General features: G+C 39.8%; 1 protein-coding gene across 1 annotated transcript in view; it reads right to left on the bottom strand.

Moving 5' to 3' along the window:
• Window positions 1–1,018: 1,018 nt before the first annotated feature.
• The window catches only part of ap1m3 (adaptor related protein complex 1 subunit mu 3), a 48,783-nt gene continuing 32,719 nt past the window's right edge, over window positions 1,019–17,082 (bottom strand). Inside the window, exons 6-12 of the mRNA XM_012878023.3 lie at window positions 16,944–17,070; window positions 12,081–12,223; window positions 8,876–8,947; window positions 7,306–7,464; window positions 5,891–6,016; window positions 4,701–4,776; window positions 1,019–2,526 (exon numbers count right to left, since the gene is read on the bottom strand). Coding sequence (XP_012733477.1) covers window positions 2,504–2,526; window positions 4,701–4,776; window positions 5,891–6,016; window positions 7,306–7,464; window positions 8,876–8,947; window positions 12,081–12,223; window positions 16,944–17,070 — 726 coding nt within the window. The 3' untranslated portion in view covers window positions 1,019–2,503. The remainder of the gene's footprint in view (window positions 2,527–4,700; window positions 4,777–5,890; window positions 6,017–7,305; window positions 7,465–8,875; window positions 8,948–12,080; window positions 12,224–16,943; window positions 17,071–17,082) is intronic.

The raw sequence follows: 17,082 nt of genomic DNA, 5'->3' as shown, positions 1-17,082 counted from the left end.
TTATGCCGTTTATGTTACCACTGAACCATCACAGAAGAGTGGGCCAAAAAGTAAGACTCATTTACAGCTTTTGCTCAACATTTCCAGTTAATAGGTTTAGGAGGGATGCTTCCTTTATATAAAGAAATGATCAGAAAATTATTTTGGTATTCATTCAGGTTATCTTTGAGATTAAAGTTTAACAATATGAAGCAAACAAGAGTCACAAAAAGATAAATGTTTAAATAAAAATTAAATACTTTTCCACACCACCATGTTTGCAAAGAAGAAAGAGTAATAGTTGAACTTTCGAGATGTTTAAATCTAATACCCATACCCCAAAAGATATTCATCCGTAATTTGGAACAAGTGGTGGTTCTACAGAATATCGGGACTTGAATATGAATGCATGCCGCTCTTTCCTGATTTGTTAAAATCTCTGAAAAACCCTGAATTGTTTATTTTCACTTCACAACTATTCCCTACTTTGTCTCAGTCCATCACATAAAATCACAAGAGCACTGAAATTTTGTCCGCAATGTGAACAAAATGTGAAAATGGGTCAAAAGATTACAAAAATAAAAATAAATGCATGATTTAAAGCAATCCCTCCTAACTTTTTAATTGATTTTATTCCAGTTAATGAACTGGAATAAATCTGTTAGGCAGATTCTTGTGCCCCAATGATAAGGCAGGCCGGCTCATTTCATTTCCTTTTTATTGTAAACTCAAAGCAAACAGACTTAAGAGACCAATCAGTTTCATTTAACAAAGCCATGAAGTGAGAACGTGAACAAGAATATTTCCCAAAATCTCAAACCAATTCTCAACAAGCGTTGCAACAACACAGCTGCAACTGTCACCTCGTTTTAATATTTATAGAGAATTTATCACCAAGAGAAGATTTTCTCTTTTTTAAAAAAATGTATAAAATCAATTTATCAATTTCAAAAAATTATTAGAATACTTGTAATTTGTTGACATGGCTTAAAAAGTAGGAGTTGGTTCAGTAAAAAGCAAGACAACAAACTTCCAAAAACAGGTTACAAAAATTGTTTATTTCCAAATATATCCCTTTGTTTCCTTTGGACAAGCCATTGATAAATAAATCACAATCACACAATCTTAAAAAAAAAAAAAAAAGCCCCACTTATGTTTGTACAGATCCAAGTCACAGAAACGAGTGTAATGGAGGCCTTTAAAAAACACACATACACACATTTTGCCAGAAACAAAAGTTTTCAGGAATGCAGCTTAAAAATAACGTGATGACAAATATATAAAAGAGTGACGGGTCAAAGCTCAACACAAGAAAATGGTCAGGTGGATGTTTATACCGTCAAAAGTTTGCCAAGAAAAGTTTTTAAAAAGTCTTCTACTTTAGCCCTTCCCATCCCACCGGTAAGACTTCCTTAACCCCGTTTGTTCTCTGATCCTTGAATCCAAAGCGGACAAAGCAGTGCAGTATAAACAAGAGACGACAGATTGAGAATTTTTGTTCCCTATGCTTCTTCCTGGAGAGTCCCAAAGCCGTAAAGCTGATTTCAACAACAGGGACAAGGTTATAACCCCAGCGAGTCTTGGGTTTTATCTTACAGTCGATGCCTCTGACAATATTGTGCCTTATTAATGATTGACCTGGTTGCTGGTGTTGCTTTCAGAGCACTGCGGATTATGTTCACAGTGCCTGTGGTGATGGCAGACATTTCCAGGGCCCTGAACTTGTATTGCAGTTCAGGCAGAACATATATCTGAGATAAAAAACAAAAAACAAAACAAAAAAAAAAAAAAAATGCATCACAGTGATCTTTTATCGTTATGGAAATATTAATGACAAAATTACAGGGAACGGGGACCTTGACAGTTTAATAAGCCGACGGATTTAAAGCTGTGGTTAAGATCCTGCATAAAACAACACATAATGTTCTCCGCTGACGAAAAATAGGAAGCACATGGCACATTTTTAATTTATCACATCACAAATCTCCACTATCTACGTCCCTTTTAGATATAAACACCAGCTCTAACTCAAAGCTACTCCTGCACCGTGTAAATCAGTTAATTTAGGAGCTATACAGGAGAAACGCCACATTGTAGTTGCATTACATGATTTAGATGTTATCTTGAGTAAGTCTTAAAATGTCTTTTTTTTTTTTCTAAACCAAAACTGTGCCCTATATCGAGTCAATATTAAATGTGGAGCAGCAGAAGCCAGAGTTGTTCATTTATTATTCGCGTATTAAAAATGATTTTCTGAAGTCCTGAATAAACCCTCAGATGAAATACAGGTCAGAGGTGATGCAATACTTCCATCATTGAGTTTTGTAAATGCAGAAGACATGACTTCCAGCTACCGTTTACAGTGGGGAAGGGAAGAAAAAAAAAAAAAACCTCAGATGTCCTCCTGCTCTTGTCCTCAGCTGTCGTCTGCTGACTCCGAGCTGGAGAAATGGAGACAGAGGAGACGGAGACAGGCAGAAGGAGAAACTACCCATTCGTCTAGCAGCAGCAGCAGCTGTGCCCTTTAGTTCGTCCGGAGCTGGTAATCTGCCAAGAAATGTAACAGCGGAGCATTAACTCTGTTGCCTCATCGCCCCTGAAAGTCACATCAGTGCCATCAGGAGTGCTATTAAATCCCCAAACAAGATTTGCACCACTTTAAGGAGCAGGCGCATTCCAATAACCCGTGTGCTAAATATCTGATAGAGTTTAAATGTAAAGCGTTGAGAAGGTTGTTTCCTAAATAAAATCTTTAGATTACATAAAGTCACATTAATTATGAAAGATCAGATCACCTATGCCTCCAGAAAACGTTCTTTTTCCCAACATCAGCATCACAGCAAATCCACTTATTGCATTTCCAACGAGAAGAAAGATGAATAAGCAGAACTTTTACTTGAGGAGGCAACAACCTAAGTCGATGTTTAATTATTTACATTATTTACTTACTCACTTTTCAAAAATATACAACACCTTCCACATTTTGGGAACCCCGGGTAAACAAGAGTTAAACGTAAATGAATAAAGTCACACCATTATAACACACATACTTTGAACATGATAATCAAGTTACATACCTTAGAAAAATTTGCTTCATGCTAGCGGATTGCTGTAAAGTACAACAACTAAATGTCTGTTCAGTCATCAATAAGTCAGTACCTTCAGTCTACAGTATCAGGGCATTATTTAATCAGCACGAAAGTAGTGGCGAGTGAAATTAGATCTCGTCCTTCTCTCTCCCTGTGCTGCCGAAGCAACGGTGAGATAGGTGATAGCCTTCTCTTCAGTCACTATATTTCCCATCACTCCTCTGTCTCCTTTGCCCCTCTTGCTGATGTTGCACCAAGCGGAGAGAGGGGCGTTGGCATTTGCCGGGTGCCACCTTGGGAGCCCTTTGGCACGGTTTGGCATCATTCAGCTTCGTCCGTTCCAGACACGAACCTGACGACGCCAGGAAATGATAACTGATGCAGCAGAGATGACTTTTATTCCCTGTGAATGGTGGGTTGGAAACTCGAGGATCTCTGGCAGTGGTCCAGCTTAGGGATTTAGTCACCATCCCCATATCAGTTCTGTTTGTGCCCTTCATGAACCCAGTGGGGTGCTACAGCGGATTATACTGGGTAGTATTACATTAAGGTGGCCCTAATCCTATCCTATGAACAGCTTTGTGCCATTGTGAAAAATCAATCATGTTCAGGAGAAAGAATTCTCCACATGTTGAATGTGGTGTGACTTTTTATGGGCAGATGTGGCTAAAAGCTGAGCGGACACACTTTAGATCTTCCTGGAAATTGGTTTATTCTGAAAAAGGCGTATCAAGATCCCCTGTGGTATAGTTTTGCCTCCAACAAAGAGGACAGTTTGTAAAGTTCCTTGCTTGTCCTTGTAGTTCTGAGCTCTTCTCAGCGCCTGATGGCCGGCACCAGAGCCAGGTAATAGATTTATGGAAGTCACCCGGGCCATCGCTGTGAATATTGACGTAGAAACGTATTCTGATCCTCGTGTTCAATATCTGGCAAACCGCTTCTTCACTCAAGGTGTGGGACCAGGAGTCCTACGCGTTTTCCATTCCAAGCATTTCCACGATCAAAACTAGCAGATTTCTCTGACCACCTATGTCCCCTGTTCTCTCAGTCAGTCGATCGATCAATCAATTAAACAATCAATCATGACTTATAGAGCACTCGTCATTCAGCTTATACTTTACAGAGGTATAAGAACTGAAAACCAACTTGTTTTTGCAAATATATGACAGAATTTACCGATTTGGATGGATGGACGGAGAAATGGAACAGTGGATGAATGAATAAACATACAAAAGTAAATGTATGACTGGACCAATTAAATGGATGGTCAAAAAAATGGATGATGGAGAAATGGCCCATTAAGACAGTGGAACGGTAAACAAGGTCTGGAAATACCAAAACATTTTTTTTTTATTTCATTTATTTATTTTGGCCATACCTATCCAGAGTGGAGTAGGAACCCTGTTGGTTGAAAAACCTTGCAGCCTTCAATAACAAGCAGTGCCAGCGATTTTAATCACTGCTCACTGGGTTTTAACATTCAAATTTTTTTATTTACTTTTTTCATCTTCTCTATAGTGAAAACAATCCTGCTAAGGAAAAGCTAACCCAGGTTTCATAGTATTTATAATTTTTTTTCCTCAGGTGTGGGTGTGCTTTCATTGCCGTGTTTAACTGCATTTATTCCCTCACCTCCACTTTGTGTGATGTAGCGCACCCACGGCAAAGCCTGGTAACCGCTCTTCTCTATAATCTTCAGGTAGCGCACCTGGGGAACATAAACATGTTGGAATTATTTACAAACACAATTTGTAAGACATTCATTTTAACGACTATTGAATCCTTTACTTAATGTGTCTGCAGAAGTACATTTCTAGCTGACGTGAAGCAACTTTCAATCTGATAACTATCACATTCTGATAATTATTATTTTTGTTATTGAACAACAACAGCGCTTCATTAACATCAGTTTCTGGCTTTCCTAGGAGACAAAACAGCGCACATTCATTGAGCAACTATTAAGCCTTCTACATAACCTCCTTTTTTTCTCAGACACGACGCTTAGACCAGGGGTGTCCAAAATGCGGACCGGGGGCCATTTGCGGCCCCTGGACTGATTTTCTGCGGCCCCCACAACTGCATTTTGTCAAACGATGTGGTTCCACCAGTACCGGTTTTTAATTAGGGAAACATTATTACAGACAAATCAAAACCTTCTTTCAATTGAAAATATAAAATATATAAATATAAAAATAAAAGTACTTTGTGGTGAAAAGAACACCACAAAGTACTTGTCTTTCAATAACTACACTTTTTATATTCATTTAAATTTAATAGGAAACGGGACCACAACTATCCAATGACTTAAATGCAGACTTTTTGTGCTTTAATTTGTTTATTAAAATTGGCTGAATACAGCAAGCGTTTTCAGAGAAAGACTGACCCAATTCCTGTGTGCATTACTAAGAATAGACAAATAAATAAATAAATAAATAAAAATCTAACCATTTCTAAGAGAGTATAAAACCTGGATGACCAATTTTTACCATGGCAAATGTGCCATTAAGTTTTTGATCTATTCACATATTCTCTTTCCAACTGAAAATCTGACTAATTTAACTAAAATACGTCATGCACATATTTTGTGGAGAAGGTTAAAAAAATCCCAATAGAATTTTTTTTGGTGATTATAGTTTTTTTAATATACAGTATATATATTTTGCGACCCTCGTGTACTTTTGACTTTACTATTTTGGCCCACGTCACAAAAAGTTTGGACACCCCTGATTTAGACTAACCATAAAAAGAGCGATCAGAGGCAGAAATGTATTTGACCTCGGCTATAAAGAAAAAACATGAAAACTGTTATTGGAGAGCCCTACCTGAATCCCAGAGACGGTGAAATAAGGGATCTCAAAATCCACTGTGATTGGTCTTTTTGCTTCCAACTCGTCACCTTCCACACTGGGCAGCCCAAAGTGGGCCCGCATCATATACTCCTTCCCCCCCTACGCACAGAAACAAAGAGAAGGCCACAGATGACACAACTAGAATCGTATGTAACTGCAGACATTTTACACAGGGAAACAAAAAACAAACTGTATTTACGGCAACACAAAACAACTCCCTCAGTCGCAACAAGGGGAATCATTTTATAGAGCTTAAGAGTCTGGCAAATAAAGCTCTAGAAGAGACTTTTTAATCATTCTTCAGGACATTATCCGAACACCGGCTTTATCACGTACTTTGTACTTTGGCTTTATTGCCTGGACATCAGTTATTGTCAGTTCTGACTTTAAAGCCTTTCAGATTAAGTACCTCTCTTTGGATGTTTTAATATTCATGCCATGTACAGCAGAAATAATGACTTCAAATCTGGCGGGAAAATTGTGCAGCCATGCAGTCCCCCAGCTGTCACAGCAGGCTGATAGATAGTAAGATAATACGTTTGCAGATTTTTAGAAGCTCGTGCTTTTACACAAAAGCCAAAGAAAGACAGTTTAAAAATATATATATTTTCCAATGCCATAACTGATTGACGGAAATGATATTCCAACTATACAAGCGTATATTCACTACTACCATTTTTTTAAAGTTAAAATGGCATTTTTAAAAGGCAGGGTTTTATGAGGTTGTAACATTTTACAGATTGATGGCGCTCGTAGAGCCACTGGCTTGTGATTTCGAACCAGCCGCTGCTTTGTTTGTTTTCTCAACCTCTTTCATTAACTTCTTGTCTCAACTCTGGTTGCTTGGGAGAATATGCAATTTTACAGCGTTCAAAGGTGAAGGATGGCATGGAAAAAATCTTCAAGTCACACATGAGCTGGATAACAAAATGACATCAGTAATTCCTAATCTTCCCTGACAGGCCGAAGGTGTAATGAATTACAGAGGAGATATCAGGGCTTGACAGATTAAAGGAGCCTTGGCTGAATTAATGTGCTTCAAGTTTTTTTTTTTTTTTAGGGGGCGTCTGTGAGAAGTTCTCTAAAACAGACTCAAACTATAGAATAACAGTTTTAAAACAACAATACAGAGGGAAAAATATAAAATGCATGTGAAGAGGCCATTTTGTCACTGGTGTTGATGTCTAAATGTATATAAATGTGCATAAACATGATAATACTTAAGTAGTGTTAGAAATAAGAAAAGAAATTACACCTAAAATATAGAAAAACAAAAACACCGGCAATAAAAGTAAGAATTTGCACCACCTGCAGTGGGAGCTGTGGAAATAGATTTAGGCTTCTATGGATTTTTACACGGTTCAGGATCGTAACAAGGTCACACTAACAGGGAAGGATTTGATGTTCCACTGCACAGCACTCTTCTCGGGCACCCACTTGGCGCTGCCGGTGCTGGTCTTGAACTTGGGCGAGTCGGCGTCGCTGGGCACCGGCACCGTAATGGACACATTGTTGGCAGTGGAGCGGCTCTTAAATTGACTTCGAGCCTACAGAGGGCGACAGAGGGCGGCGTTTAAAGGTCATTCAAGAGCGTTTCAAAGCATTAGGTCCTAAAATTGTGCAGATTTAAACTGGCCTTCAAAAGTCACACAGATGGCAAACGGCAATCCACACGATTAAACACTTTTGGTTCTAGTTCAAAATCAGAAAAGTCATGCATATGCAGTCAGTCCCCCTGTGTTTAAACCTTTTAGAAGCAGCTTTCACTAAAATTACAGCTACAAGTCTTTTAATCTTTAAAAAGTAGTCTTTGTGAACTCTTTTTTGCAAAATAGTTCCAACTCAGTCAGACTGATGTAGAGCTATTGCAGAGCAATTGAAGTCTTGCCTTAGCTCTTAAGCTGGATTTAGGTCTGGACTTTGACTAGGCCGTTCCCCCAGCGGTGTGCTGTGTGTTTAGGCGTTGTCGTCCTACAGAAAGGCGAACCTTTGCCTCACGCTAAAGTCTTTTGCAGCTAGTTTACTTCCAGGATTGTTTTCTGTATTTAGTTCCATCTTCCCATCAACTAATTAGCTTCCCTGTCCCTGCTGAAGAAAAGCATTCCCACAGCATGAACACCAACACAGTTCAGCGTGGTGAGGATGGTGTTTTCAGGGTGATGTGCAAAACCAATTAAGAAAGACTTCCTCTGAATTTCATTTTAACAACGTCTTTATTTTGGCAGCGTCCAGCTTTGTGGCGTGCACAACTACTAGACCTCCACTCAACAGACTCTGCTGCCTCTTCAGCTCCAATAGAGTCACTATGGGCCGCCTTGCTGCCTCTATGATTAATGCTTCTCTTCCCTCTCCATTTAGGCGGGAGGCCATCTTTGGGTACTCTTTACATCATTTGTTGATGACTGAACAGCAAAAATGTTCAAAGCTCAGAATGTTGTTCTATAGCCCAACCATAACTGCTTAGAAGATGTTAGCGCTAACATGTCTAGTGGATTTATTGGTAGCTGCCGTTTGTTTACTGATGCTCTTTTAAAAAATAAAATAAAATAAATAAAAATCTGATGCTGTCCCAGACCAGCTTGATCTATACTGAGATTAAGTTGTCAGCAATAGGAATCCATTTAGCCCCAAAGCGATTTTTTGATGGCAATTGATGGATATCAGAGTAAAGAGGGCTGATTATATATATATATATATATATATATATATATATATATATATATATATATATATATATATATATATATATATATATACACATTACACTGTTTAAATAATAAAGCAAAATAGGTAAACCATTTCTATCATTTTCTTTTAACTTGATGTTGACTCACTTTTCTGTGTTGCTCCATCACCTAAAATCCTAAAGACGTGCGTTGAGGTGTGAGGCTCTAACAAGCTGAAGGCCTATGAACACACGTGTGAGGCACTGTATATTTGTTTGTCACTCGTCCTTACCTTCACTTTGATCTCCACGCGGCTGTGAGAGAACTTTTCGATAACACTCTCGATCCATATAAGAGGCTTCATCTGTCAGGGACAGATCAAAAGACACCGTCAACAAGGTCAGAGGCGCGAGAGTGCCTTACGCTGAAACCATCACTTTAGTAATAAAGCGGACAAGAGAGAAAACATGTTGTGCTTGTACAAAAATAACTCAATACACACTAGCTTTTATTATTGTGTTTCTAATTGGCCATGGCAGCTCAATAAGGTTTAACTAGTGGAGTGCAGACTCAAAAAAGAAGTCCAAGTAAAATGTTTCTCCAAAAGACCAGTGGAAAATGTTTACTCTGCAGCTGGAAAGGTACCAATTTATGAAAAAATCTCCACAAAAACACCTTTAACCAAACTGGAAAACTGACCTGGACCTCCCTAATGAAATTAATGTCTTTTAGAAGCAGTTTAACATGTAGGATTTTAGTCAAGAGGATTGTTTTTTACAGATCCTGATTGTATCGACTTTAAAATTAATTTACTACCGATGACAATAGAGTGTTAAAACTCTTTTGTGGAATCAAAGAAAAGAAAAGTCCTGGACCCGATGGAAGTGCAGGGCATGTTCCTAAAAATCGTGCAACTCTGCTTGCAGATAACTTCGGTTTTATCTTCCAGATGTCCCTTAATTGCACAAGTTTTCTCGTTCGCGGAAGGACTCAATAACTGTCCAAAAACACCAAAAGCACTTAAAGATTTTAGGCCAGTGGCTTTAACACCCCTGGTCATGAAAGTTTTACAGAAACTATTAATTGAGTTAATGCAGGACCTGGTATAGGATGAACCTGACCCTCCTCTGTTCATTTATAGGTCGAACAGAGGCGTAGAGAATGCAACAGGGACACTTCAGAACATGGTTTTTAAACACGCTGAAGAACTTCCTGGTCAGATTTCTAACTGCATTTAACTCCACATCTTTGCACACAAACGTAAGAATTCCCCCAACATTGGTATCAGTTTTAATTCCTGGCAGATTGATGTTTTTAACTTTGGAGTCAGAGTAACTGATGTTTTAACTCCTTTGTTCCACTGGTACGCCCCATGAACGTGTCCTTTTCCCTCTTTTATTTGTTTTATTTAAAACAGACCACCAGAGCTGTCACACCAGACAACAAAACATCAACTTGGCCGACAGCTCTGTCATTATGTCACTCCTCAGCAGTGAGAACTCTGAACACGGCCTTGGTGGTGACTGACTTTTTAACTTGGCGCTCCCTTATCAACCATCAATGTGGAAAAAACAAAATAAATGTGCATAGACTTTGGAAAAAGGCCTAAAATGCAATCAAAACGTTGAGCTGGTGCCACAGTATAAATACCTTTGTGTGATTATTGATAACCAATTGAGCTTTGAGCCACAAATGGAGCCAGTGGCAAAAAAGCGTTTGCACTTTTGTCGAAAGCTTTGCACTTTTATTATCAGCTCTGTTTTGATAGGGATGTTTTATTGAATCTGTTCTTATCTTTTCTTTTATCTGCTGGCACAGGTCAGTCTAAATTAAAAACAAGAATCATCTGCAGGGGTACTGTAAACGTATGCAGTAAAATTGCTAGCATTCCCCTGAATAAACTTTGTGACCTCTACGACACCAGAACCCTACAGAAGGCTAAAATCTACTGGTGCGACCACGGTCATCCTTTATGGGGACAGGAGGTACAGAATGCCACGTACAAACAAACATACTGAAAAAATCTGTTTTTTCCCTGCTGCCGTCAGCTTGTTGACCTCAATGTGACGACAAACTCAGACCTTTTGGTTTTTTTTTAATGTCATTATTGTGTTCTTGCCTTTATTTGACTACTGTCTGCGCAACAAATTGCCCCTCGGGGATAATAAAGTTTACCTTGAACCATGCATTTCTTCTTAGGAAATGCATTGAATTTATTTATTTATTTATTCTTCAAAACTACAGCCCAGCCACAGGTTACAAAAATAATATGCAGTGCAATGTTAAAAAAAAAAAGAACTTAGCCTTTGAATTTTGCCACAACACAAGCGGTTGATCATAGATTTAGTGATGCTCACATAATGAATGTACCTATTGTGCAATTTGTAAGGGTTACATGCCTTACAAGACCAATCGGAAGACAGTGGGGAAAAAGAACTGAAGAAATAAATAAAAAGAGCCTTACTGAATTAACTTTTACTGAATTAGTACGTCTGTGATTTAAACAGCCAGTTGGGAATTATTGACACAAAATCCTAAATTTGGTTCTCAGACCCACTAAAACCTGCAGTCTTTCTGTGAGTCTGCGTTCAACTACTCTATCATAATACATGACTATATCATAAATCCTAAAAAACGCTGATCGAGCTTTCGTCACTTCCTCGCCAGGGATATTTTCAGAGCTGCTCGCCAACAACGTCTTTAAATTTTCAGTCAGACTGCGAGCTAAAAATCTCCTTTAATCTCACAGCATCTAGTCTATCTGTAACTCAGAGATGTGGGTGCCGATCTGGTCAGAGACTCTACTCCGTGCTCCTCCACGCAGCGCCCAGGAACCTGATAATCTGCCACCGTTATGAAGAGCAACAATGATCTCAACGCGGATGTTTAGTGAATGCTTGAACTCTCCTATTCAGCGAAACTTAAGGGGGAGCACACAGCATCCGGGACGCGCCGCGGACACTTCAGGAACCAACACCCGCCGTCTGATTTAGGTCATAGTACTGTGTGATTAGGGCTTTTTGGCTGTTATCCTGCAACCTTACATATGGTGTGACATATTGCGTTCAGAAATTAGAACACAAACAGAAGGAAATTGACAGCCGAAATAAGCGCTTGCCCAGCAAAACAAGTGAGGTCCAATAAAGCTAAAGCTCATCTATAATTAAAAAAAATTAAAAAGTGTGTAGGATTAGCACACTTTCTCTGTTGTCAATTAGAAGCACTTTGCATTGTCTTTGTACTGAATTGTGCTATATAAATAAATTTGCCTTGCCTTGCCTTGCCTAGAACTACATGCAAACTGAACATAACGGGTGCGTATGAGGTAGAACAAGACGAAAATATTTTTTGGTAAACACAAAAGATGCTGCGCAGCAGGCGTCCCGAGGCTCGGTACCGTATGAGGCGAATACTTAATGCGCTCTTGGCCCTGCAGGTGGTTCTGGGTACGCGTGTGCTCGTCGGCGGGACACACCCGTCTTGTGGGTGGGACTCACCGTGGTGTTGAGGCGGTACGACATGAGCTCGCTCTCCCCGTCGGGGGGGATGAAGGAGATGGTCCGGTCGTTCTCGAAGCGCGACAGACGGACGCACTGATGGAACTTAACGTCTTCCAGCTCCACCGTCTTGCTCTTCTCTCCTGGGAATCACACACACACACACATTTAAAGATTTAAAGCCCTCCTGGGGGAAATCAAGGTCAAGGCAATGGCCGACAAATGAGCCCTCCATCCCACATGCACCGTATGAGTATTGTGCATCCAGATCCGTTTGCCCCCCCCCCCCCCCCCCCTTTGTCCCCCGCGCCACACAAAACATGCAGACGGTTTGACCTCAATACCTCCGGCAATCACCTTCTCGCTGAAAAATACAGCAACACCTAAACTGACACCCACAGCATGAAATTAAAATACTGTAGCTAGTGGAACATTTCCGCTTCCACTGCTGGCCTCGTTATACCAAAAACATTTGAAATATTAAAACATCTAATTAGCCTATTTTATACGTTTAACAATATTACATAGCGGTATAAAAGGGCGAAAAAATATATATTTCCTCCCCTTAAAGGAGGGTATTCCTTTGCGAAATGGAAAAAGTCTGTATCTGTAGTCTGATGTAAGCTCCTCGGTGGTTAATAGAAGGTGCTGAGTGCTGGAAAACGGCTGTAATGGCTGTGGGCCTGTGGGCCCTTGGCTAAATCCTCCCAGCGCCACAGTCAGCCGATACCTGCCTTTCCTGCTCTGAATGCAGCCCTGGACAGGCGCTTAGGGCTGTCTGAGAGAAAGCATGCAAAGGCGTGTCCCTAATTACGTATGCAGCCGCCTTCTCCATCGTCCTCTTGAGCAGGTGTACGTGCAACGCTTTATGCATCGCCCCTCTCTGCAGATGTGAGAAACTTGCCGGTTTCTATATTGATTTTGGTTCCTGTGGAGGTTTGCTTCCTGGCATGCGTGCGACGTTCCCCGCGGTCGGGACTGGACGGGCGTCGGGTCTAAACTGAACACAGCTCCTTTGATTAGGCGATGCAGGGAAGCTTGTTGAAAATGCTTCTGCCTTCTGGTTGTTGTGAAGTAAGCAACACACACACACACACACACACACACACACACACACACACACACACACTATGCCTTGCAACGCGGCGTCATCAGCACAAGCGAGGAAGGAAAGGTCATATGGAGCACTTTTCGTTGCTCGAACCTCATGGGCCAGAGGACAAGACAAACGTGTGTTTTCGTGTCAGCGGGGGGGTTGGGGGGGGGGGGGGGGTCGAAAATGCAGCCAGGTCCCTTGTGGCCCGCCTTAAGTCCACTCACACCTGCCTTGATGCTCTTAGTGCACAAAAACTTGTTCGCACTCACATTTGGTGGATCTTCAGTTCATCTTGCAGGTGCTTGGACTGTTTATATACATAACTAAAATATGAATTTTATTTTTGCAGGTCTTGGACTTTTTTGGACAACCCATTTGCAAATATCATTTAAAAATGTCATTGACCAAATAATGTAAAAAAAATAATAATAATCATCTCGTCACATGACTGGAACACTCTGTAGTTTAGAGATTCTTCCGTAACCCTCAGTGTGTTTTTCAACACTGACGTTGGGACAGACTTGAAAGAGTTCATTGGTTTTGCCATCATGAATGTTTCTTTTTAAAGAACATAAGTTGGACCTGAACCAGTAGTCATTGATCCGAACTATCCATTCATCCATCACCTTTTGTTTAAATCGAGATGGGGTCCTGGGGGCTGCAGGACCGGGAGGGAAACCCAGAAATCCCTCTATCCAGCACCATCCTCCAGCTCGTTCTGGGGGATCCCAAGGCGTTCCTAGGTCAGTCGGGACATATAGTCCCTCCAGCTCCCTAAACGGAGGCTTTACAACTGGTCTGGTGATGTTGTCCGTACTTATTTCATTGCTGTATGTCTTTGGGGAGCGAATGAGATGTGGCGTAGTGAAATGCCTCTTCACAGCGCTTAAAAGCTCTCGACACAGTCGACTACTGAGCTTAGAGAGAAAATTTAAAACTGACCCCTTATTGCATGTTGTGTCAGATGGTCTGATTTGTCTGTAAAAAGGGTCAAACTACTGCATTCCACATTTATAAAACCTTCGTCCTTGATATTTAAAACTCTACGTCCTCAACAACGTGCCTGAGCATCTTCAGGTCAAGCATGTTCATTAGCAAAACCTGTTGCTCTCAACTGTGCCACAGGACTGTAATAATTCATATTAAAAAGTAGACAAGCATTCTGCCTCTCACTTTTTCCTTGCTGAGTTTTAACCACTGTAAATGCCCAGACATCAAAATTTAAATATTCTGACTGATTATGTCGTTTGATTGGACTGCTGCAGGTGTCACTGGAATTATTGTGGTTCTCTATATTTTTGTGTCCTTAAATGTTTTTTAAAAAAAAAGCATAAAATACTTTATGTGAGTGTTGTATTTTAGTGCCATTTTCAGTTTATCTTAACCAGGACTCTCGTGTGACTAAGATTTTAATTTACATTCGGTCTTCCCTGTTTAAATAAACTAAGGAATTCATTATTTGATTAAAAACAAGTTTAAAGCTTACATATTTCCCTAAATATTTCTGTATTCCAGTTCTGTGTTGTAGCAGTTCTACACCTTGGCCAGTAGAGGGCAGCAGTAAATGATGTATACACCCCCATCCTTATGTGTAACCAGCTAGAACAGAAAAAAAAAAAAAAAAAAAAAAAGAGTACATCTGGTTTAAGGAAAATATTTACAAATAAAAAAATAGAACATAACTCAAAAACAACCAACAGAGTATGACTACTAAAGATAGGGGAAACTGTGATGTTTTTTTATAAGTATTCACTGAGAGCCTGCACGAATATCTGCCAGCGTGTTTGATCATTATTCCTGATCAGCATTTTCTGAGGCGGTATGTTTTTTTTTTCCCACATTGCAACACGCAGCTGGGGTGCTGTGGGCTGCAGACACTAGATAGCCACAAACCCCTCACCTTTCATCTCAGGGCTGCTGCCTGAGGTGAGGAATAAGTGAGGATAAGAGGCTAGACAGAGACGGAGCCTTTCCTCCTCCGTGCGGAACAGAAGGGTGTGCTGAAGAAATGTAGGCTAAGGAGGAGAGGAAGAGGAGGACGTTAAGGGAATTGGGAAGGAGAGACGTAGCTGTGGGAAACAATGAAGGTAGAAGATTTCTTGGCAGAGACGAGGGGGATAGACGGAGTAGAAAAGCGACGCGAGGGATTAAGACGGATAAAGGAGGTTAGGAGCGAAGGTGGGTTCAAGGTGAGTGCAAACAGGGTTCGGAAATTAACTATTCTGTATTCCAAAGTTCGAAAGTACTACAGCAGACAAATTATATATTCTAATTTATAGCAAATATTGATAAAGGGAAAATTTCTAATGTCACCAACACAACAGTCTGGCTGTGTTAATACGTTGCATCAAACCGTTTGTTATTTAATAATATGTCAATGCAGAAACAGTATAATAAAACTATAATCTGCAACTTCTCGCATATACAGCTGCATTTAGATTAGAAAATAACCAAATCTACAACATTTAACTACCTAAAAGCTTTGAAACCAAGTGGGAGATACAAATAAACCAGCTATAGTTTGAGCTTGTTAAAATATTAAGAAAAACAAACTGAACTACTTTCAGTTTTTATATATGATTAAAGAAATAAATCTAGATACTGTAAAAACATAAGCTACAGTGATGATTCAAGCCTGGCGGATCAGCTTGTTTGTGTTTTGAGGCTTCTGCAATCCACCCAGTCAAAAGTCTTAGCTTTCTTCACAGCAGTTGAACATCTCCTCTTTACGTTCTTCATGGTTTCATGAATTGTTCATTTGGGTGCAACCATAATGGCAGCAATGCCCTTGGCTCTAAGGCCCTCACACTACAAAGGGATGATAGCACAGCTTTTCTAGGCAGCTAACCACAGTTAACATAAGATGGATTTTAATATCTGCTACATTGTAATAGGGCGGGACGATAATTTAATAACTATATATATATATATATATATATATATATATATATATATATATATATATATATATATATATATATATATATATATATATATATATATATATATATATATATATATATATATATATATAATAGAGAGAGACGTATCTCGACGTATATCGATGATAGAAAAAATAAAGGGTCAATAAAAAGTTCGATAGAACAACAGCTTTCCTTCCTTATGCATTCTAGCCAATCGTCTAGGTTAATATTACAGTCTTAAATCCTCCCAACCAATCACAACGCAGACCCAGGAACGCTCTGTCACCAAGCTCCGCCCCCTTCAAAGAGTTCAGCGAGCAAGTGTTGTTTTTTCTTTTTTTAAAACAGTATTGCTAAAAAGTTGGTTGAATAAAGGGTTGAGTTTGCATTCAGTGTTTGTGTGTCTTTATCTAATAATAGGTTGCTAAGCAACAGCGTAAAATGCCCATGGCTGCACTTAAAATATATGTTTTGAGTTTGTTGATAATTATCGACACCGATCAATCTAATTTATATCCTATGGATATGCTTTTTTTCCCCTATATCATCCAGCCCTACCTTATAAAGCAACCATGCTTTCCTAATTAAACCAGAATGACTGTGTGACATCAGCTGCCTCTTCCTCAACGATTACAAAAGAAGCAGTCTCAAAACCTGTGACCGTGACTTCCACACTATTTTAAAGCACAAAACTATTTACACAGTCTCAACACATGAACTTCCTACTCCGATTTAGATTGAGCGTTAACAATGTGGCTATCGTGGCCACTGGCTGTAAAACTGTCCTAAATTTTTGTAGAAACACACAGACGTCTCTGGGCACTGAATCCAGATGCTACTTACTGCCGGTGAGCTCAAACAATACTTTGTCATTGAGACCCAGTCGAAGTTCTGGCATTCCCGACAGGACCACTTTGAGCTTGATGCTGCCCACTATTTCACTGCGCAGGACACCGCCGTTGGCATTCACCTACAAAGAGTT

Source organism: Fundulus heteroclitus, chromosome 9 (genome assembly GCF_011125445.2).
Source record: "Fundulus heteroclitus isolate FHET01 chromosome 9, MU-UCD_Fhet_4.1, whole genome shotgun sequence".
NCBI classification, from domain to species: Eukaryota; Metazoa; Chordata; class Actinopteri; order Cyprinodontiformes; family Fundulidae; genus Fundulus; species Fundulus heteroclitus.
This window is presented reverse-complemented; position numbering and strand designations above follow the sequence as displayed.